Source organism: Nycticebus coucang, chromosome 3 (assembly GCF_027406575.1).
Source record: "Nycticebus coucang isolate mNycCou1 chromosome 3, mNycCou1.pri, whole genome shotgun sequence".
NCBI classification, from domain to species: domain Eukaryota; kingdom Metazoa; phylum Chordata; class Mammalia; order Primates; family Lorisidae; genus Nycticebus; species Nycticebus coucang.
Window position 1 is genome coordinate 8,262,179 of NC_069782.1, and position 23,907 is coordinate 8,286,085.

Here is a 23,907-nt window from a genome sequence, read left to right on the forward strand (position 1 = left end):
ACTATAGATGTGTACCACCTCACCCAGCTAGATAAAAATCTTATTTTACCAAATAAATGTATTGGTTAATTCTCCTAGTTTTGTGTCATCTGCAAATCTGCTAAACAATCACCATTTTCATCTATCCTGAAAAATGCTGAATGAGACTGGACTAAATCACACTGGAGCTCTCTTCCCAGGAGGGTACTTCATCCATCAGTCTTTTCTGGCTACATCTGCTCTAATCAGCTATAAATCCATGTGACAATTACAGCCAGATAGGAGCACTAAGTTCTAGCATTCATAGCATTATAGGACAACTATAGTTAACACCATAGTTTCAAATAGCTAGCATAGTGAACATTCCCAACCCAAAAGGAATAATGTTTGAGATAACAGAATGCTAATCACCCTGATCTGAGTCTATACATCACTATGAATTTGAACAATTACTATTTGTCAATTTAAAAAAACCACGTGGGGGCGGTGCCTGTAGCTCAGTGGGTAGGGTGCTGGCCCCATATACCGAGGGTAACAGGTTCAAACCCAGCCCCAGCCAAACTGCAACAAAAAAAATTGACGGGCATTGTGGCAGGTGCCTATAGTCCCAGCTACTCGGGAGACTGAGGCAAGAGAATCGCCTAAGCCTAGGAGTTGGAGGTTGCTGTGAGCTATAATGCCACAGCACTCTACCGAGGGTGATAAAGTAAGACTTTGTCTCTATAAAAAAAAAATCCACATGATAAGGAGTAAAGACACTCAGATACCTTGGTAAAATCAATACACCAATTAGCATTTCCTTGATACACAAGCTTTATCAGAAGATAAAATAGAGGTTGGGCACAACTTGAACTGAATAAGCCTAACGATCAAATCAGGTGATATATGTATATTTTTTAACTATTGTTAGCTCCAAATTTCATTACTTATTCTAGCTAAAGGTATCCGAACATACTGAATCCATCCTACTTTGCTAGACCTAGATCAAATTCACCTTTTTAGGAGAAAGGACCAGGTATTTGCCATTTCACAAACAAGTGAACATGTGAAAAGGACTAGACTAGGGCAGCTGGAAAATGTGCCTTGGAAGAACAGAGAGCAGGTATGAGCTACATCTATTACACAAGTCTGTGCTGCCGTGGAGAACAGAGTCAACTACGATGTATTACGTTTCTGCACTATTAATGTGAAACCACCATGGGAAGAAGAAAATGCTGCACTAATGTAAGGCAGCAATTCTTAAGGTAAAATGAGGCACTATAATAATATTTTTTCACACTTCAGCAATCAAGTTGACAGAACCAACAATGAGTTTTTGGTTAATTCTCTTCTGGCACTATAGACATAATTCTGCTTTCACCTCCATCACATTTTCATATGGTTTTAACAGGGGACAGACTTCCTCTTCCAAGAATCTCTGTACCTGCCAAAGAGGAAAGCAAACATAAGACAAAAGAAAAGATGTAAGTGGACAATACCTTTTTCAACGTCAGCTGTTATCACTGAGACTTAATTGATTTTTCTTAACTGCCTGTTAAAAATCATTCCCTTGACACAGGTAATTCAACAAACATGCCAACCACCCTTCCCCACAAACCAGCCCACCTGTGTTCTCTCAGTTGGTCTTACCATTTCCATAAGCTGAAAGTACATGGCTTCTACCCTCCTCCTATTCAACCAGTCACCTAGAGATCAACTTCCTCTCTCCCTTGTATCTACCATCATTGCTTTCTTTCACACAAAGCCTTTATCATCTATTATTTGGCCTGTTTCAGTAGCCTCTTTATTGGTCTCCCTACCTCCAGGTTTTAAGTCTTAAAAGTCCAACTTCTACATAACACCCGAGTGATTTGAATATAAAGGACAAACTCTGTCCTCAGCTTCAAATCTGGTTAGTACTTCTGGGGCACTCGCTATTCCAGCAACACTCAACAGATTTTAGCTGCTTTTTGCCACCTCCTCACCCTGGCATTCCCAAGCTAACTCCTATTTGTCAGTTATATGATTATCTTCTGAGAAGTCCTTCCTAACTTCTACTACACTCTGCCTTATAAGGCATGTCTCCTTTGTGACAAATGCCCCCCCCCACACACCAAAGATGCACGTCCCTCAATCACTACATATACTGCTTGGTATTATAAGAATGTATTTACAGGTCTTTACCACTAAGTTGTAAGAACCATGAAGATATGCATTTCATCCTTAAATTCCCAGAATTAAATACAGAATCTGAAGATGCACTGAGCACCTAGTATGTACTGAGTAAACGTTTTTGAATTAATCCTTCTAGTCTTTTCCAAAAGCTCAATAGGAAAAATGACAAAGTATTTACTACACACCAAGCACTATGCTAGGCATTTTAATCCTTACACTATGAGAATAGTGACAATAGTTAAGTGGACAATACCTTTTTCAACGTCAACTGTTATCACTGAGACTCGATTTTCCTTGACTGCCTGTTAGCAATTACTCCTTTGACACAGGTAATTCAATAGGTAATTCTTTTTACTTTTTGAGACAGAGTCTCATTTTGTTGCCCTCGGTAGAGTGCTCTGGCATCACAGCTCACAGCAACCTCAAACTCTTGGGCTTATGTGATTCTCCTGCCTCACCCTCCCAAGTAGCTGAGACTAAAGGTGCCCGCCACAACACCTGGCTATTTTTAGAGATGGGGTCTCACTCTGGCTCAGGCAGGTCTTGAACTCGTGAGCTCAGACAATCCACCTGCCTTGCCTCCCAGAGTGCTAGGATTACATTATGAGCCACCACACCCAGACTGAGATATTATTTCCATACCTTCAGACAATAAAGACTGGAAGTCAGGATGGAACCCAGATCCACCTGACAATAAAACCCAGTATTTGTCCATTACACCACATTCTTGAGAACAAAAGAGAATTCTGAGAAAGCCACAGCAGAAATACTTAAGGAAGCTCAAAACAGTCAAATCTTTACAAAAATTTTAGCCAACAAACTGCTCTGACTTCTAACTAGCCCCATCCCACTGTACAATATAAATATTGAAGACAGTATACCAAGTCCTGCAGCCCTAAAGTGTGAGAAGAGGGCATCTAGGAAAAGTCCCCAGGACAGTTCTGATGGATACCTACCTGCTGGGCTGCACAGCCAGTAAAAGAAGAAGGGTCCAGTAAACGGTCCAACTGGGCATGAATGGGACTGAAGTAGGCATCGGCCTGGATACGCTCAATGAGGTCATTGTCACCCCCCTCCTGCTTAACCACAGCAGCTGCCTGCTGAGAGAGCACTCTGATTTTCTCATGGCAATCCTGAGAAGACAGGGAAGCAGGACAGTCACCACCAAGAGGGCATATGAATGCTCTTCACAAGTCATGAGCTTCTGCACATCAATGCTGGTACACAAAGCCCACTAGGCTAAAGTGGTCCTCCTCAGTCTGAGCCCACGAAGATCTCAATTCTCTGACCACATCTCTGCATGAACTGGAAGTGGGTGCCCACCTCGCCCTGGGCTCTTCTTTAAAGCCCTATGAACCTTTGCCCTGGGTTCCTGCTCTTTACATCACTTTTTTTTTTTTTTTTGCAGTTGGCCGGGGATGGGTTCAAGCCCACCACCCTCGGTTTATGGGGCCACGCCCTACCCACTGAGCCACAGGCACCACCCATCCATTTTTTTTTTAGAGACAGAGTCCCACTGTATCACTCTCAGTAGAGCGCCGTGGCGTTATAGCTCACAGCAACCTCCAGCTCCTGGGCTTAGGTGATCCTCTTGCCTCAGTCTCCCGAGTAGCTGGGACTACAGGTGCCTGCCACAACGCCCAGCTCTTTTTTTTTTGCAATTTGGCGGGGGCCGGGTTTGAACCCGCTACCCACTGAGCCACAGGCGCTGCCCACTTTCCATGGAACTTAAGACCTCACTGCTTCACTAAAAGTGAACTTTTTTGTTTTGTTTTACTATTTGGGATTCACTGCGGATACAAAGAATTAGTTACACTGATTGCATTTGTTAGGTAAAGTCCCTCTTGTAATTGTGTCCTGCCCCCAAGAGGTGTGCCACACACTGTTGAGACCCTCATTCCCCTCCCTCCAAGTGGACTTTTTCTACAGCCAATTGAATGATCAACTTTTAATAAACTGATTTCACCACAATCATCTCAGAGATAGCAGAATATGGTCACTGCTGATGGCTGGGTATGGTGGCACAGACCTGTAATCCTAGCTCTCTTGAAGGCCAAGACAGGTGGATTGCTTGAGCTCACAAATTCGAGACCAGCTGAGCAAGATCAAGACCCTGTTTCTACTAAAAATAGAAAAACTAGCCATTGTGGCAAGTGCTTGTAGTCCTAGGTATTCAGAAGGCTGAGGCAAGAGGATGGCTTAAGCCCAGGAGTCTGAGGTTGCTGTAAGCTATGATGCCATAGCACTCTACCCTCGGTGACAGAGTGAAACTCTTGTCTCAAAAAAGAAAACAAAAAAAAAAAAAGACTATGGTCACTGCTCTGTGACTTCAGGGAGAAAAACAGTAGGACTGAAGGTGCATGCCCAATTTATCCATGGGCACGAAGGGCTACAAACCTGACGGCTACCCCCAGCTTTGACCATGGCCATGATGATATTCTCTGTAGCCATGAAAGGCAGCTCTTGCCGAATGCGCCGTTCAATTACCTAGTAGAAAAGATGGAGTGGTCAAGGATGTCTCAGGTTACAAAGGAATATACATAGCAGGACATCAACTATCTCAAGCAAAACCCAGGGATATAAACTACAATATTTGTGGAGAGAGTAATGGGTTGTTTTTATTCTATATGCAATGTTTCAGTCTTCTTATTAAGCCAGAGATTTTTTTTTTTCTTTTTTGAGAGTCTCACTTTTTGCCCTTGGTAGAGTGCCGTGGAGTCATAGCTCAAAAGCAACCTCAAACTCTTGGGCTCAAGCAATTCTCTTGCCTCAGCTTCCCGAGTAGCTGGGACTACAGGTGCCTGCCAGTGCCTGGCTATATATTTTTTTAGAGACAGAGTCTTGCTCTGGCTCAGGCTGGTCTTGAATCCATGAACTCAGGCAATCCACCTGCCTCGGCCTCTCAGAGTCCTGGGATTACAGGTATGAGCCACCATGCCCAGCCCCAGAGATTTATTTCATTTTATTTTTTTAGAGACAGAGTCTCACTTTGTCGCCCTCGGTGGAGTGCCGTGGCATCATAGCTCACAACAACCTCCAGCTCTTGGGCTAGGGTGATTCTCTTGCCTAAGACTCCCGAGTTGCTGGGACTATAGGCGCCCGCCACCCTTAGTATGTGGGGCCGGCGCCCTACTGACTGAGCCACAGGCACCGCCACAGAGGTTTATTTTAAGAAAAGAATATTGATGTAAATAAACTTAAAAGATGCCTCAGAGGAATGATTCCTAAAACCCAAATTTGTTACATTTTAATGCCCAGTGTTAGGGAAGAGCTGAGCGTATGATATGAAGCAATCTTGCTGAGGTTCTTAAAAAGAGGCGAACGGAGCCATTACTCTGCCTGGTCACACCAGAGCCAATGATTCAAGCTGGCAGCAAGATTGAGGCAATTTAAAGTACTTCTTTTTCCTTTTTCTGTAAGTGTGTCTATGAACTCTACAGAGCTAGTTCCTCTAGAGCTGTCATGAACTCAAGGTTGTGCTAAGTTGGGACAAACTCTGACTGGACCAGAATCCAGCTCCAGTGACATAATCCAGAGTGCTCCTCTTCCCACATTCCAACCCTTCCCTAATAATTTACTTTTTTGAGGGCTCTTACTTTGGGGTACACCACAAATCCTTCAGAAATGTTCTGTAGAGTATTCAATATAGTATCTGCAGTAAGAAATGCCTCAGCCAAACAGATACGTCTAGAAAACAAACAGCCATTCAGTTACCTTTTAACAAATAATTTCAGTAAAAAGCAGGGTGTGTCAAAAGAAGATGCCCTTCTGACTTCTCATAGAATATGTACTCTAGACAATTTCCTTCAATCTCATGACTCCAACTACCCCAATGTCTTGGTGATGTGCCTGAGTGCCATCCCTTGTAACTGAGAGTTTCCCTTCGTTGACCCACTGGCACCTCAGACTCGTGCGTGAATTCAGCCACTTTCTCACCACTCTTGCCCTCCTTGTAACCCCTGCTCAGATGGATCTAGCACCCCAGTCACCAAGTTATTCATACTCCATTCAGTCATCACGGTGGGCCAATCTGCCATTTTCCCTCAATCCACATCCTTCCTCTCCATTTACATGGCTTTTGTGACAATGTGGGCTTGGGAACTCTTTTTTTTTTTTTTTTTTTTGGCCGGGGCTGGGTCCGAACCCACCACCTCTGGCACATGGGACCGGCGCCCTACCCGCTGAGCCACAGGCACCGCCCTTGGGAACTCTTTTTTAAAGACAGTCTCCCTCTGTTGCCCTGAGTAGAGTGCTGGGTTTGTCATAGCTCATAGCAACCTCCAACTCTTGGGCTCAGGCAATCCTTTTGCCTCAGCCTCTACCTCCTGAGTAGTTGGGACTATAGGTACCCACCACAATGCCTGGCTAATTTTTCTATATTTAGTAGAGATGAGGTCTTGCTCTTGTTCAGGCTGGTCCTGAAGTCCTGACCTCAAGCAATCTTGTCTTGACCTTCCAGAGTGCTAGGATTATAGGCATGAGTCATCATGCCCGGCCTAGACTGAGAACTTTTACTTTTTTTGAGATAAGAGTTTCACTTTGTTGCCCTGGGTAGAGTGCTCTGGTTTCACAGCTCACAGCAATCTCAAACTCTTAGGCGCAAGTGATTCTCGTCTCAGCTTTCTAAGTAGCCGGGACTACAGGTGCCTGCCACAACACCCAACTATTTTTAAAGACAGTGTCTTGCTTTTGCTTAGGCTGATCTCAAACCTGTGAGCTCAGGCAATCCACCCGCCTCAGCCTCCCAGAGTGCTGAGATTTATAGGCGTAAGACACCGTGCCCCACCCCGGACTAATGACTTTCAGCTTCCTAACTTGTTCTAACCCGATCCATGCCCCCTTATAGCTGATTATCCAGAGTTGCCAGGGTGTTTTAATAGGCATATCTCACTAGGTAACCCCTTGCTAAAAAGTTCTCACTGGCTGACTTTGGAAGGAGTTCACATAATTTATTTCCATAGACAAACCCTGAGAGCAAACTTTAAGTATACATTCTCATCTGCTTGAGAAATCTCAGTACCATGGGAGAGTAATAGGAATCTGCTTTATTTATTTTTTTTGAGATAGAGTCTCACTTGGTCAACCTTGGTAGAGTTCTGTGGCATCTTAGCTCACGGCAGCCTCAAACTCTTGGGTTTAAATGATCCTCTTGCTTCAGCCTCCCAAGCAGCTGGGACTACAGGTGCCTGCCACAATGCCTGGCTATTTTTTTAGAGACAGGGTCTCGCTCTGGCTGAGGCTGGTCTCAAACCGGTGAGCTCTGGCAATCCACCCACCTCAGCCTCCTAAGTGCTGGGATTACAGGCATGAGCCACGGTGCCTGGCCCAGGAATCTGCATTAAATGATTATATATGTGAAACGGAAAACCATGTGCAAGCTGGTACCTTAGTAGTTACAAATGACTTCTGACTCATCTCATAATTAAACAATCTGTCACTATGCCAAGACACGGCAGCTGACATCTATTTGCCCTCAGGATAATAGTTAAATTCCTTTTGGGGCCTCTAAGACCATTCATAGATGGCTACCACCTGCAAGCACGTCCTGCCCCATACTGACTTCACCCCCCAGTACTACCCACGTATTAGTAGCTCCCTCATGTTTTTTTCACCTACCTTTGTGACTTTATACATGCTCTCAATTTTGTCTTATAAAAGGGCTATGGCACAAGGCATCACCCCTACTGTGACAATTTTTGATTTCTCAAATGCTATTCCTCCCACAGTACGCTATACACACTTCAGTCATAACACTTATCACATTGTCCTTTTAGATTCTGCCTCCCTGCTAGACTCCAGGCTCCTTAAGGACAAGGAGGGAATGCAGAGATGCTCAAACACGTCCTTTTGCCTCTAGGTTCTTCCTTCTCTCCTACCAACTTGCTGTACATGATATCCCCGTGCCACTGACCGGTTGGCACTATCATCCAGTGTGCGTTCAAACCACTGCACAGATGCTGTCTGCAGTGGGTCCATGACAAGGGTCATCAGGTGACGGGCAAGGCTGCAGCACCGTTCTGAGCGCATGGGGTTCCGCTTATATGGCATCGCGCTTGAGCCTGCCATGTAAAAGGACAAGATGCAAAGGCAGAAAAAACTTCAGAGGACAGTGAGTGTGTAAGCATGCTGTTGGGTGAGCTTCAGCAGCTGTGTGGTACTCACAGATTTCTACATAACACTCACCAATCTGCTGTTTTTCAAAGGGTTCCTCCATCTCCTTGAGGTTTGCCAGAAGCCGTATGTCAGTGCAAATCTGGGGGGAGCAGGCAACAAGCATCATCCCACACTCTCAGTGTGCACAAGAGTCTGGGAGTAGTAAGTAGCAAGCTGATGAAGAGGAGCTCTTTAGGTGTGCTGTCACTGAGCTGATGACCAGCACGTCCTCCCCTCCTGAAGAGCTCCTAGAGAGCATCTTACTCAGACTTTGCTCCACTCCCAAAGAGCTAGGATGACAAATTGAAGGAGTATGAAAATACTTTTATGAAACACTGCTTAAGACATGATGGAAAGGGGGCACCCATAGCTCAGTGGGTAGGGTGCCGGCCACATACACCAGGGCTGGCAGGTTTGAACCTAGCCCCGGGTCAACTAAAACAACAATGACAACTGCAACAACAAGAACAAAATAGCCAGGTGTTGTGGTGGGCACCTGTAATCCCAGCTACTTGGGAGGCTGAGGCAAGAGAATTGCTTAAGCCCAAGAATTTGAGGTTGCTATGAGCTGTGATGTCACGGCACTCTATCCAGGGCGACAGCTTGACACTCGGTCTCAAAAAAAAAAAAAAAAAAAAAAAGACATCGTGGAAAGATAACAATAAGATTAATTTTACGGTGCCACTGTGCAAGATGGATATTTTGCAGTTCTTGGAGTAACTTTAAAGAGAATTCCAAAACTAGTCTTTCTCCTAAACACACCTTAATTTAAGGGCTCCATTTATAGTCCCCAAATTGTAAAAATGAGGTATGATATCTCCCTTGAGAGAAAATTAATTCTGAGGCTGATTCAGTCTGGCTGTGGCACTCAAAGCTTCTATCCCCTACTCCACAAGCTATGATCACTCACCTTATGCACTGATGCCCCCAAGCTAGCCAGCACAGACAGAACTTCGATATCTACTTTTCGTGTATAGGTTTGGCCTGTGATAATGAAACTCCTGGAAATTAATAGAAGAGATTTATGTCAAAATAGTACAAAGTACAGTGCAGTGGCCCATGCCTGTAGTTCCAGCTACTTGGGAGGTTGAGGATTCAAACTTCTCCTTACCCAGATTCCATCTTACAAAAAAAAAAAAAAAAAAAAAAATGGGGCAGGGTGCAGAGCTCATGCTTATAATCCCAGCACTTTGGAAGGATAAAGCAGGAGGATCATTTGGAGATAGAAGTTTGAAACCAGGCCAGGCAAGGTGGCTCATGCCTGTAATCCTCGCACTCTGGGAGTTTGAGTCTAGCCTGAGCCAGAGTGAGACCTTGTCTCTAAAAAAAACCTGGGCGTTGTGGCGGGTGCCTGTAGTTCCAGTTACTTGGGAGGCTGAGGGAAGAGAGTCACTTAAGCCCAAGAGTTTGAGGTAAGCTGTGACACCATGGCACTCTACTGAGGCTGACAAAGTGAAGCTCTGTCTCAAAAAAAAAAAAAAAAAAAAAAAAAGGCTCAGTGCCTGTAGCACAGTGGTTATGGCGTCAGCCACATACACGGAAGGTGGCAGGTTTGAACCCAGCCTGGGCCAGCTAAACTGCAATGACAATTGCAACAAAAAATAGCCATGCATTGTGGTGGGTGCCTGTAGTCCCAGCTACTTGAGATGCTGAGGCAAGAGAGTCACTTAAAAGCCCAAGAGTTTGAGGTTGCTGTGAGCTGTGATGCCATATCTCTCTTTTTTTTTTTTTAGAGATAAGGTACTCTACTGAGGGCAACGTAGTGAGACTGTTTCAAAAAAAAGGTTTAAGACCAGCCTGGGCAACACAGCAACATCTCATCTCTACAAAAATTTTTTAAAAATTATCTAGGTATGGTGGCATACATCTGCAAGTCCTAGCTATTTGGGAGGCTGAAGTGGGGGGATCCCTTTAGCCCAGCAGTTTGAAGTTACAGTGAGGTATGATTAGGCCACTGCACGGTAGCCTGGGTGACAGAGTAAGATCTATTCTCTTAAAAAGACAAATCTGGGGCAGCGCCTGTGGCTCAGTCGGTAAGGCGCCGGCCCCATATGCTGAGGATGGCGGGTTCAAGCCCGGCCCCGGCCAAACTGCAACCAAAAAATAGCCGGGCGTTGTGGCAGGCGCCTGTAGTCCCAGCTACTCGGGAGGCTGAGGCAAGAGAATCGCTTGAGCCCAGGAGCTGGAGGTTGCTGTGAGTTGTGTGATGCCATAGCACTCTACCGAGGGCCATAAAGTGAGACTCTGTCTCTACAAAAAAAAAAAAAAAAGACAAATCTGAATTAAATTTTTTTTTAAAACATTCAAATGTGGCTCTGTCAAACAAACAAACATAAATAGGTCCTAAGGAAAAGTTTGGTCTCAGTGGCACACTGTATCACATTGAGCCCAGATTCCCTGAATGGTAATGTGCGCCTGGGACAAACTATTCTACACCACTTTTTACTCAGGAAGAAACATGGTCTGACATGTGCATGTCCTGCCAGAGCTTGACGGACATGTCTGCAAGGAACCATTGTAGAGCTTGGGGCCCCCAATCGAAATGGGTCATATTTAGCCTAACTCATTGGAGGCTTTCAGTAAGGAAATAAAAACAATCAATGGGGAAGTGCATTCTAAAAAAATCAGAAGGGCGGCGCCTGTGGCTCAAGGAGTAGGGCGCCGGTCCCATATGCCGGAGGTGGTGAGTTCAAACCTAGTCCCAGCCAAAAACCAAAAAAAAAAGAAATCAGAAGTAGGGGTGGCACCTGTGGCTCAAAGGAGTAGGGCGCTGGCCCCATATACCAGAGGTGGTAGGTTCAAAGCCCACCCTGGCCAAAAACTGCAAAAAAAAAAAAAAAAAAAAAAGAAATCAGAAGTAAATAATTTTCTTTTTTCTTATAGATTATAAGAAAATAAATCCAGACTACAAGAAAATCTCAGCCAGAGAGAGAAACAAATGGGTAGAAGAATAAAAAAAGCAGTTGTCAAAAAAAGTTAAGGTCCAATCTAGAGACTTTCGCCAATAGGAAGCCAGTGCTCTTCCCATTTACCTACCTCTTAAATCCTGCCTTTTCTGTCACCATCTTGTCAAGCTGTTCTACCTTGGAGAGAAAAGACACACCCATACAGAAATCCAGGTATCCAGGATAAGAATATCTCAACCTGTCATCCTGACCAGGTCTCAGCCCTTGGACCACTTTCTAGTCCAAAGCACACACCTCTCCACCCCCAACTCCATCCTCCAATCACTTTCATCATACTGATCAGCCTTTTCTCCTGGGCTCCAGTGCTGAACTTTGGTATCCCTCAGGTCACTTTCAGAATACCTTTTGGTGATCACCTTCAAAGAGCTGCAAGAAGCTGGCCTGAGTACCAGTGGTGCCCTTCACTCCCCGGAAGCGCAGGTCATCCTGGACACGCTTTAAGTTCTGGAGATCAATGCAAAGATCCTGAATCCAAAGACAGCAACGTTTCCCAACTGTGGTCAGCTGAGCAGGCCTGAAAATAACCCAATGATTTAATACAAAGAAGTCTATACCAAGGCCTTACTTCATGAAAGCTTCATTGCTACATGTATTAATTATGAAAATACACATTTTTTAATTTTTTATTTATATTTATTTGAGACAGAGTCTCACTATGTCACCCTTAGTCAGGTGCCGTGGTGTCATAGCAACCTCAAACTCTTGGGCTTAAGCAGTTCTCTTGCCTCAGCCTCCTAAGTAGGTGGGACTACAGGTGCCCGCCACAAGGCCCGGCTATTTTTTGGTTGCTGTTGTCGTTGTTTAGCTGGCCTAGGCCAGGCTTGAACCTGCCAGCCTTGGTACATGTGGCTGGCAACATAACCACTGTGCTACAAGTGCTGAACCAATACACGCACATTTTAAAAGTCAAAAATACACTCTAATTTAAGAAAAAAACAAGAAAAAAAATACAAGTCAAAAATACAAAAAGTAGAAAAAATTATTTACTTTATTTCGCAAACCAGAGTTATCAGTATTTCCATTATGGTATACTTTCATCTAATCTTTGTGCCACTTATAAGCTCTCTTTTCCTAACATTAACTCACACACATTTCCATGCTATTAAGTGCCATGAACGTCATTTTAATGGCTGCATATTATTGCAACTTACGAATACCTTATTTTTCTTTATTTTTTTGATGTTTAGATTGTTTCCAGTGCCTACTATCACAAATAATATCTTTTTATGGCTCTTCATACATATTCCCAAATGAACTGTTAGACTTACCCTCTCACCAGTATGGCTAGTAAGGTTTTACATTATTTAAGTTTTATTTGCTTAAGTTATGCTTTAATATCTTTCACTGCAAGGTTACCATGGAAAACAAAGAACTGACTGGAAGCCACATGCACATAAATAAGCCCAACTCCCAAGAAGTAATCTTTCCACTTACTGAAAATGTGTGAAACCTAATGTGGGTAGATCAGCTCGTTCCTTAGCAAAGTTGGCAAGCCGAGAGATCACTCTGGCAAGCTATAAGAAAGATCATGTGGTAGAAAAGGAGGGTGAATTCAGGTTGAGCGCATTATATAATAGGAACTAAACTTTTAGATAATTTTATACAAAATTAGATCTCCAGCTCCTGAAAGGCAGCAGCCCATTTCTTTTCATATTTGTATCCTGAAGTGCCCTATAGAGTTCCCAGCAACCAATATCTGAAAACTGAATTGACTACCTAAAAAGTTACAAACTATTTTAAGACCAATGCAGAAAACCAGGACAAAATCATAATCCTGACTGACATATTCAAGCACCATGCCTTTGCTTCCACTTCCTTCGTTTAAAAGGCTATGTTTTGTTTTTTTTTTTTTGGTTTTGGGCCGCAACTGGGTTTGAACCCGCCACCTCTGGCATATGGGACCGGCGCCCTATTCCTTGAGCCACAGGCACCGCCCAAAAGGCTATGTTTTAAGAAAGCCTTCATCTAGTGTTTTAAAGAAGCAATTAGTTCTACAGATTAGATATATTGTCAACCACTTGAGAAAATCATAATCTATGTACATTTGTGACCCTTTTGTTGTTTTTTATAAACTTTTTTATGCCCTTTTTCCTTGTACATTTAAACTGTGTTTAGTCATAATTGTGTGGTCCCATCATAGGAATCTAGGATTGGTAGCAAATGTCTACCTTACCAACTCCTTACCTTTGGCAGAAGCAGGTCAAATGCATTTCTAAGAATAATCAGGTCCTACAAAGGAAAATGTAATAGAGTTACATCAAACACAGTAAATACATACAGTATTACGCAATACTTATTGGCCATCATGGCTGGGTGTCTGAGCTAGCAGCCATTCTCACCCTGCACCCACTACACAGGCCTGAAGATGCTAAAATAAGTTGTTCTTTTCTGGTTGCTATTTTAAAAGCAGACCAACTTAGAGAGCAATATTACAGGGATCTGTAAGAAACAAAACCTTCACATTCATAAAGCCCCATGTAGCTGGTACCTAAAGAGACTGGAAACTGTGCAAGTCAACAAGGTTTGTAATTTCCCAGAGTACTTGAGTCTCTGAGTACATTCCACCGGTTCTTCCCTTCTTCCCCTCACCTACAGGTGTAAATAAGGAAAGGCATGACCCAAAATACCAAGGTTGAGGAAGCTTGAAGCTGCTATTGAGGAAGGTAACAGGTGTATGTATTTCAGGCAACTCTAACATGTGCTTATAGAAAACAGTAATTGCTAAGCTTAGCTACACACTGGGTACTTTTAAACAGGATTTTCCAAGTGAGATCATTGTTCTCCTCCAATTATCTTACCAATCACACAATGATACCTTTAATTATGTACCACTTGGGGCAACTTAAAAAATTACCGGTTTGGCTGGGTGCTTGAGCTCAGGAGTTCAAGACCAGCCTAAACAAGAGCAACTTCCCCATTTCTACTAAAAAATAGATAAAAGGCGGCGCCTATGGCTCAGTGGGTAAGGCGCTGGCCCCATATACAGAGGGTGGCAGGTTTGAACACAGCACCTGCCAAACTGCAACAAAAAAATAGCTGTGTGCTGTGGCGAGCGCCTGTGGTCCCAGCTGCTCAGGTGGCTGAGGCAAGAGAACTGCCTAAGCCCAGGAGTTGGAGGTTGCTGTGAGCTGTGATGCCACATCACTCTACCAAGGGCAATAGAGTAAGAGCCTGTTTCTGAAAATAAATAAAATAAAAAATAGTTAAACACAAGCAAGAGGATGGTTTGAACCCAAGAGTCTAAGGTTGCCGTGAGCTATGATGATGACACGGCACTCTACCTAAGGCAAAAGAGTAAAACTCAGTCTCAAAGAAAAAAAATTACTGATTTATTCCTCAATTGGATGTTTATCTGGAATCTAATTTTTGGGCCCCTGAATACACTGATTAAAAGCACAAGCTTTGGAATCATTCTTGCTGGGCTTGTATCCTTTCTACCTGTTATCTTAGGCCACCTCTTTAACCTGTCTGTATGTTTCCTCATCTGTATAAAACCAGGCCCCACATTCTATGACTCCGTATATATAAAATCTCTAGAAAAGGCAACACTACAGAGAAAGAAGGTCAGTGATTGTCTGGCACTGGGGACAGGAGTGACAACAGATGGCAAACAGGCACAGGAGAACGTCTCAGGGTGAGGGATACACTTTATTTTTTTGTAGAAGACAGTCTCACTTTATCACCCTCGGAAGAGTGCCGTGGCATCACACAGCTCACAGCAACCTGCAACTCCTGGGCTTAGGTGATTCTCTTACCTCAGCCTCCTGAGTAGCTGGTACTACAGGCACCCGCCACAATGCCCGGTATTATTTGTTGTTGACTACAGGTGCCTGCCACAATGCCCATCTATTTGTTGTTGTTGCAGTTCAGCCGGGGTCGGATTTGAACCCACCACTCTCGGTATATGGGGCCAGTGCCCTACTCACTGAGCCACAGGCGCCACCTGAGGGATACACTTTAAAACTGGAGTATGGTGAAGGCTGAAAAACTGGATACAGGTACTAAAACTAACCAAAGTGTACATCTTTAGAAAACTTAAAAAGACTATCTAAAAAACAGACATAATAGCATCTATCTCCTATGGCTACTGTGAATAAATGAAGTAGTACATACAAAGTGCTCACAATAGTGTCCAGCACCTAGTACACTTTCAGGAAAACATTTGCTATTACTTTTCCATGTTTGACTATAAAACGCTTTCTCTAATTAAAGGTTTTAGTCAACAATTACAAGGAGACCTGTGAGCAAAGATCTGTACTCTAGCCCAGGCAACAGAATGAGAGCCTGTCAAAATAAAACAAACAAAAAAATTATAATGCAATCCTTCTTTCCTTTCAGAAGCCACAGTAAAGAGTTATATAAAGGATGTTAGGGAAAGAGGGAGAAAAAGAATGTTAGAAATAAAAGCCCAGCCTGGCACTATAGTTCATACCTGTAATTCTAGCACTCTGGTAAGCCGAGGCAAGAGGACTGCTTGAGCTCAGTTCAAGATGAGCAAAAGTGAGACCCCATCTCTACTAAAAAGAAAGAAAAATTAGCTGGGCATTGTGGCACATGCCTGTAGTCTCAGCAACTAGGGAGGCTGAGGCAAGAGGATCTCTAGAGACCAAGAGTTGAGGTTGTTGTGAGCTATGATGCCATCGGACTGTACCTAGGGCGACAGAGTGGGACTCTGTCTCAAAAAAATGAAAAAGAAAAAGAAAAGCCCATTGAAAATTATCTCAGCCACTGAAATGCTAAGATCTTAGCTTATGTCCAGAATTCCCGTACATAAGCAGCATTGTAGGTCTTATTTTATGGAAGTCACCAGGTCCTTAAACACTTTAGATCAGGAGGAAACTAAAAGTAGAAAATTCCTAAACATTTTCAGCCAGCATACCCCTAAAAATAAAGACCTATGGAGTCACTTCCTAAACCGGACATGATCAAATTAAATGTATAAATGCAATAAAAAGATTGAATCCTAAGTATAAACAAAAGGGATTCCTACTGTATTATCTCCAACATAGCAAGAGGTGGCCCCAAGATGAATAACGCCTGCAGCTTTTGGACAGCAGTGACCAAATGTGTGCACATGAGCCATCACATCGTGTCGTAATCGTTTCTCTTCTTCAGCTGCCATCTTAAAGTCAATATTGTCCAGGTTTGATTTCATCTCTTGGATTTGTTCATCTGTGATAGGCAAACCCAATGTCTGCAGAATAGGCAAAATAAAATCAAATAACCTCAATATCAAATTTATTTGGTTCATGTTAGCATTTATGCTCTGTCTCCCAATTCTTAAAATTTGAGTGGTACCCGCCTGTAGTCCTAGCTACTTGAGCGTATGAGGTGGGAGGACTGCTTGAGCCCAGGAGTACAAGGCTGCAGCAAGATAGAACTGCATCACTGCTGGGCGGCACCTGTGGCTCAAGGAGTAGGGCGCTGGTCCCATATGCCGGAGGTGGCAGGTTCAAACCTAGCCCCGGCCAAAAACCAAAAAAAAAAAAGAACTGCATCACTGCACTCCAGCCTGGGACAGATTGAGAGCCTGCCTGGGGGTTGGGGTAGGGGGAGCCTGCATGGTAGCTCAACTTGTAATCCTAGCACTCTGGGAGGCCAAGGCAGGAGTTTAACAGTCTGAGCAAAAGCAAGACCTTGTGTCTACCAAAAATAAAAAAAACTAACCAGGTATGGTCGCAGGCATCTGTAGTCTGAGTCAGGAGGACCCCAGGAATTTGAGGTTGCAGTGAGCTATAATGATACCATTGCACACCACTTAGGGTGACAGAGTCAGATGAGACCCTGTCTCAACAACAGAAAAAAACTGAGGGGGCTGGGCACAGTGGCTCATGCTTGTAATCCCAGCACTCTGAGAGGCTGAGGTGGGGAGACTGCTTGAGCTCAGTTCAGAGACCAGCCTGAGCAAAAGCAAGACCCTGTCTCTACAAAAAAAAAAAAGAAAAGAAAGAAAAACTAGCCAGGCGTAGTGGTGGACGCCTATAGTCCCTGTACTTAGGAGGCTGAGGCAGGAGGATTGCTTGAGCTTAAGAGTTTGAGGTTAAGACTGGTCTTGGTGGCTCATGCCTATAATCCTAGCACTCTGGGAGACCAAGATGCGTGGATCGCCTGAGCTCACAAGTTTGAGACCTGAGCCAGAGAGAGATCTCATATTTAAAAATATCTGGGCATTGTGGCAGGTGCCTGTACTCCCAGCTACTCCAGAGGCTGAGGCAAAAGAATCACATGAGCCCAAGAGTTTGAGGTTACTGTGAGCTGTGACACCATGGCACCAAGGGTGACCAAATGACAATCCATCTCGAAGAAAAAAAAAAGTTTGAGGTTGCTATGAGCCACCTGATACCAAGGCACTCTACCCAGAGCAACAGAAACTCTGACTCAAAAAAAAAAAAACCCACAAAAAATTGAGGGCAACCAAGCTAAAGTATGAGGTAAATGATATTCTAAGCCAATACATAAAATAACAATACCATACTGCTCCATCTGCCCCGTACCTCTGCTTAGCTCACCTCTTCACACGTTCTGTGCTTAATACCATCTTCTCAAAGAGGTCCTCCCTGACTTCAATGTAAAACACCTTTCTGTGTCTATCCTTGATCTATCCCTCCAGTCTGTTTAGAGCACTTAGCTTCACCTGACATTTTTACATATTTATTCACCTATCCTTTCCCTCTTGAACGTATACTTGAGAGCGCTTTGTTATATTTATTGCTTAATCCCTAATGCTAGGCATATAGGTGCCAAGTGTGGCAGCTTTAACATTTTACTCAGATAAATTTATTCAGAGAAACCAAAATTTAAAATTCCGTTAAGTAGTTTTGCCTGCAAATTACGTACAGCTAATTCAGTGCAACTGAAAGCAATTCCAGGTAATACTGATCAGAAAACAAAAACATTAACATCTTATATTCATCTACCACTGGAAAAATTAGGCCTGCAAAAAATAGCTGGCAGCCCATAAGCAGCTCAGAACCCTGGATCCAAAGGCTGAATACATAGTGGTGAAACTGATGTACAGTGAACTTGAAACTCACAAGCCTTAACTCTGGGGAGGGAAGATCTTGTATCTTAGACCTGGTATTGTCCAAAATGGTAGCTACTAGCCAGATGTAACTATTTACATTAAAAAGTACTCTACAAAAATTAAAAATTCTCTTTCTCAGTTGCACTAGCCAAATGTCAAGTGTTTAGCAGCCGCATGTAGCAGGTTTGCCTTTATCTTACATATAATACCTCAAAACTCCTCCCAAAGCAAACAACAGGGGGCAGGGTGTGGCTGTACTATTCCCTCCACCAACCAATTTATTTCCTTAAATTTCATACTTTCCCTACAGCTTCTTGTCTGCATTCCTCCTCTCACTGTCCAAGTTTTTTTTAACTAAGTTTTGTAATTTATGCTAATGTTGACACTAATAAATAATCCAAGCCCCAAATTATATGCATTTTAGACAATGTGTGGACCAGAGGAAAAGAACACATTTAAGAGCTACATTCCAATACCAGCTGGAAGCCATTTACTAGCTATGGTGACCCTGGCAAAGTGTTTCTGAGTGCTGCTACTCTCTAATCTATAGAAAGGAGTATCAAATGAAATAGAAAAGAGTACACACTAGGCCATCGCCAAACCACAACACATGATTTTTTTTTTTTTTTTGTAGAGACAAGAGTCTCACTGTACCGCCCTCGGTAGAGTGCCGTGGCGTCACACAGCTCACAGCAACCTCCAACTCCTGGGCTTACGCGATTCTCTTGCCTCAGCCTCCCGAGTAGCTGGGACTACAGGCGCCCGCCACAACACCCGGCTATTTTTTTGTTGCAGTTTGGCCGGGGCTGGGTCCGAACCCGCCAACCTCGGCATATGGGGCCGGCGCCCTACTCACTGAGCCACAGGCGCTGCCCCCCCACAACACATGACAACACATGATTAAGGTCTACTACTACTATTACCTGAGCTAATGTTTACAGTAAATTTCTCTATGCCTCCAGTCTCTCATCTATAAAATTGGTACAGCAATAGCTCTTTACCCTGCAGGACTGTTTTGAGGATTAATGAGCAATTATATGTTAAGTCTTAAAACAGTGCCTGGGTCTTAGAAAGCAGTACGTAACTGTTACCATACCAATTTTTTTGGAGCGCAGTGATAGGGGTTGGGCAGGTAATCTAGGATTTAAGTTTCCAGTTTGAGAAGTTTCCTGGTACCATGGTCCTAGGCATCACTCAGATTGTTCGGTTTTCACTATGCCATTTTTGAAGACACTGCCAATTTGGTTGCTGTGGCGCTTTCCTCTGAAATTTGTCAAGAAACATTCCTTCCAGTCCTCGGGAAGACCCCTCTCGAGTTATTTCTGAAACCGTTAGACTAAGTAACTATTATGTAGTCCTTAGCAGAGAAACCATAAACCCCTACCCGGATTCTCCCTCCTCAGAGGCTAAGTGCAGCCGAGTGAGGAGGAAACATTGGGCCTGAAAGCATGCATTCCAGTCCTGTCACTAACTCACAGGCACTGTGGAAGACAAAGTGGCTAGCTCTCAGCCCAGGCTCTGGACTGAATCCAGGCTCCACTCTTAATACTTGGGTGGCTCAAGGCAAACAACGTCCTCTCCAGGACTGGTGTTCTTCCCAGCAAGGTGGGAAAACCATCAACGAGCTTGGAAGGCCTTTATGGATTAAACGAGAAAAAAAGATGTGTAAAGAATGTCACAATGTCACGCTATCAAGCGCTCATTATTTGTAGTTAGCTGCATACTCTCGCAGGAAGGGCCGAGACAAATTCCCTGAAACTGCAGACTACTTTTTCGCAGCCTCCTTCGCGTCTCGAACGCTCTGGGACTAAAGACACATGAGGCAACAGGTGTCGGCTCTCGGGCTTTCTGCCCTTGCTTTCCTGGGGCCGAAGCTCCTCAGGTCTGGGATCACCCGGCCGAAAATAGCCAGCTAAGCCCAGCCTGGCGTGGAGCTCGGCACGTGCTGGGGCGGGCCAGCCTGTCCGGCCCGGCCCCTCCACCCGGAGCCCGTTACCTGCTCAGCCTCCGCCAGCCACAGCCAGAGCTGCCGCCATGTCCGGAATTTGTACCTGTCGCTAAACACGAAACACATCTCCGGGCTGGCGTAGCGGGAGGCAAGTGGGGAGCGGTAGCTGTCGGGCCCGCCACAGTCGCCCGCAGCAGCCATCCTGCGAGGACCACCACGCCGGAGCCGACAGGCCAAGGAAGAGCGGAAGCGGAAGCCTGAAGGCTGGGGCGGGGCGGGGCGGGGCGGGACTTCCTCCATCGATTCCGACCCCTGGGGCTTCCAGGCCCTGACAGGTTTTGCTCGTGGAGGGTGGGGCAGCAATCTGCGACTTAGGAACGTGGTAAGCGCTTCCGAAGTTACTTTGCCTCTCTGCGCCTTGGTTTTCTCATCAGAAAAGAGGTATATTAAGACCTGCGTAAGGTGGCTGTGTGGCGCAGTATTAGGGCGATATTTGGTGCACATAGGAGGCCCTGAACGTGTTGTCTGTTATTATTACTGTCGCCTAATCCCGCCCCAAGTCGGACTGCCTGACGCGCACCAGGGCCCAAGGGAAATGGGTATTTAATAACCTACCTAGTGAGCCCCTTGGATCAAACTTGGTGAAATGGATTTAAACACGCACTTCCAGATCCAGGAACTGAGAGTCACGTTATGTTGAGTGACTTGCTGAAGGCCAGCTACCTAGCTAGAAAGGAGGCCGGACTTAAGAGCTGATCTGCGGTCACACACTACGCCCTGTCATACCAAGGCTGGGTGAAGGCCTTCCCCTACACCCTCCTATCCAGAACACCTTTCCTTTCTCACTACTACCAAAAAGCTCAGCCTAGAAAATGATTGATAATGTCACTGTCTTCTCTTTTAAGCCAATAATAAAAACCACGAATGTTTATTAAAGTTCTTAGTAGACACCATCCTAAGTGATCTCATTAATCCCTTAACAATCCTGAGTTGTTCAGGTATTAAGACAATACAAGGAAAGTTCTTGGTGCAATGCCCAGAGTGAGTGCTCAATAAACGGAAGTCATTGAGGGCCAGGCACGGTGGCTCGGGCCTGTAATCCCAGCATGCTGGGAGGCCAAGGCAGGTGGATTGTCTGAGCTCAGGAGTTCTAGACAAGCCTGAGCAAGACCTTGTGGCCGGCAGTCCCAGCTGCTTGGGAGGGTGAGGGAAGACGATCACTTGAGCCCAAGAATTTAAAGTTTCTGTGAGCTATGACACCCTGGCACAACCAAGGGTGACAAAGTGAGACTGTCTCAAAAACCAAAAAACAGTAGTCATTATTTATGGAATCTATTTTGCAGATGATAAAACAAAGGCCTGGGGGGGGGGTGTTGAATGTGTTTAGATTGCTCAGATACTACATCGAAGGGGAGAGCAAGGAGTTAAATGCAGGTGGTGAAGAGCCAGGCACCTAAAACAGCTCCAAATGTGCCTTTCCCTGTGCGCTACAGTATCAGGGAAATGCTTTGAAATAACGTGTTTCTGAACTCCTCACTAAAATGATACTTCCTGGAGAAATTCCACTTTGAATTGTGTGCTTGTTTGCTAACAGTGAACTTCCTTTTTCCAGTAACTATATACATCAAGAACATTAAAAGTTAGTGGTTAGATTTCTTCCTTTCTGAGTCTTTAATACCAGATATTTGAGAACCTGAGGAGGAATGTTTGCTTTGGGCCAGGAGTTGGAGACCCACATAGGCGATATAGTGAGACACACTTGGATGACGCCTGTGGCTCAAAGGAGTAGGGCGCTGGCCCCATCTGCCAGAGGTGGCGGGTTCAAACCCAGCTCCGGCCAAAACTGCAAAATAAATAAATAAATAAAATACACTTAACAGAATTGTGTTGTCTTTCCCACTGATTCCTATTGATGGCAAACTTGGCGGTGGCAGGAATCACATCTGTGTCCCTAGCACCAAATCTTGCATAGTATCGGTGTTCAGTAGTAAATGACTGCTGGATAAATAAATACTGCCTGAAAGAAGTCTAGCTCAGCAAGAGAAGTCCCACAATAGTCACGACAGGAGCTAGATTCTGACACTATGCTCCCTCTTTCCCCGTCTCTGTCACCTCTCTTCCATGTCCTCATTTCCTGGCCCCTTTATGTCTCCAACTGGACTCCACAATTAGTGGTCAGAATTGACTACAGTGGTACTTCCAGGATATCTTGGCCATCAGAGAAGCTCATCAATTACCTGGGGTCATCACCAGCTCTTCTATATCTCTTGAGTAGCAGAGGACCGCTTTGGGGGTGAGACAGACACAATTCTGAAAAGATGAAGAATTTTCTCTGTGTAACTCTCCACTCTTGACTGAGTGCTTCTCCACTGTCATTGCTTTGAGACACTGTGGTAAGTTTACTGTTCTCACTTTCCACTGTGACCACTGCAAGCATCTCATTCTCTCAACCCACTCTTCTGCCTCTGCTTCACTTTGCTGTTAATTTTCCTTCTCAAAATAGTTTTTACATCCAGTCTTCTACCTTTTCACTCAGGAAATGATTTACTCTTTCAATTACTTTGTCTAAAATCTCCCCGGTTCTGCCTCTCTTCTCCTCTAGCATTTAAAATTTATTATTCCTTATTTTCTTGAAGTAGTCTCTATCACCTGGGCTAATGTGCAGTGGCATCATAGCTCACAGCAACCTCAAACTCCTCAAACTCTGAGGTTCAAGCAGTCATCCTGCCTCAACTTCCCAAGTAGGTGGGACTACATGTGCTGTGATGCCTGACCAGATGCTTAATGTCAAGATGGTGTCTCACCATGTTGCCCAGGCAGGTCCTGAACTCCTGGCCTCAAGGGACAGGCATGAGCCACCACACCTGGCCTCTGATTTTATTTTGTTTTTTTACATGCATGGATCTCTCCCTCTACAGCAGTGGTTCTCAACCTTCCTAATGCTGTGATGTTATTTTCATTGTTAGAAAGGGGTCGCAACCCACAGATTGAAAACCGCTGCTCTATAGGAACATCTTCATTTGCCCGCATGTCTCCTTAACGAGGAGTCCTCTTTTTCTGGCTGCTTCTTCAACAGTCATTCCTGGCACTGCCACTAGTCTCTTGGGCAAATTACTTAACTTTCAGCACTTGGGTCTTCTTGCCTGTCTTTGCGACTGATGTTCCCAGGTGTGTGGTGAGGTCCAAAGGCAAGCATAGATGCTGACTCCCCAGCTCACCATCTGGGACTCAAGTGCTCAGTAAATTCATTCCCCTTCTGGCTTTATTCCTTAGCATTGCGATGTGATGTCTGTCCTTTCCCTTTCTTCCAAATCACATGTTTCTTAATCACCAACATCCTCCTGTAATATCCAAGTCAAAATGTTCTTTATATTTGTTTGCCTATAATTGCACGGAAACATTAATAAAGTGTTGGGGCATGCAGGGAATAGAATAGACGGGGATTGAACTGGGCCCAGTAATTTCCTAATGTCTACCTTTGCCATTTTGAACTATTTTTCTTTTTCCTGTATTCATTCATCCCTTCTGGCTGATTGAAGTATTTAGTATTTTTGACAGCCTCCCTACCTTCTGCTTCAAAAACCAAACCGTAGGTTCAGTACCTGTAGCTCATTGGTGAGGGCACCGACCACATACACCAGGGCTGGTGGGTTTGAACCCAGCCCCGGCCTGCTAAACAGTAA

General features: G+C 44.5%; 1 protein-coding gene across 5 annotated transcripts; it reads right to left on the reverse strand.

The window, feature by feature from the left end:
* Window positions 1-1,282: 1,282 nt before the first annotated feature.
* ADSL (adenylosuccinate lyase) lies at window positions 1,283-20,481 on the reverse strand. 5 transcript variants are annotated; one of them, XM_053582684.1, is made up of 13 exons: window positions 20,273-20,481; window positions 16,243-16,446; window positions 13,437-13,481; window positions 12,687-12,766; window positions 11,595-11,766; window positions 11,323-11,369; window positions 9,197-9,287; window positions 8,317-8,386; window positions 8,045-8,192; window positions 5,730-5,820; window positions 4,531-4,620; window positions 3,090-3,266; window positions 1,283-1,402 (listed from the first exon to the last, which is right to left on the reverse strand). In XM_053582684.1, exons 1-13 carry the CDS (start codon window positions 20,423-20,425, stop codon window positions 1,316-1,318), a joined length of 1,455 nt encoding a protein of 484 aa, XP_053438659.1. In that variant the 5' UTR covers window positions 20,426-20,481; the 3' UTR covers window positions 1,283-1,315. The 5 variants fall into 5 exon arrangements, with proteins under 5 accessions (XP_053438659.1, XP_053438663.1, XP_053438664.1 ...); XM_053582688.1 differs by having other exon boundaries at window positions 20,328-20,464; XM_053582689.1 differs by lacking the exon at window positions 20,273-20,481 and adding an exon at window positions 19,753-19,902.
* Between the last annotated feature and the right edge of the window lie 3,426 nt (window positions 20,482-23,907).

Bases quoted from the DNA above. Each gene is read 5' to 3' on its own strand.
- ADSL (XM_053582684.1), bottom strand. From the start codon at position 20,425: ATGGCTGCTGCGGGCGACTGTGGCGGGCCCGACAGCTACCGCTCCCCA. The intron at 16,447-20,272 runs GTAACGGGCTCC...CCTATTCTGCAG, and splicing joins GGCTGGCGGAGGCTGAGCAG to ACATTGGGTTTGCCTATCAC. The intron at 5,821-8,044 runs GTCAGTGGCACG...TTTGTTTTCTAG, and splicing joins CTGGATGATAGTGCCAACCG to ACGTATCTGTTTGGCTGAGG.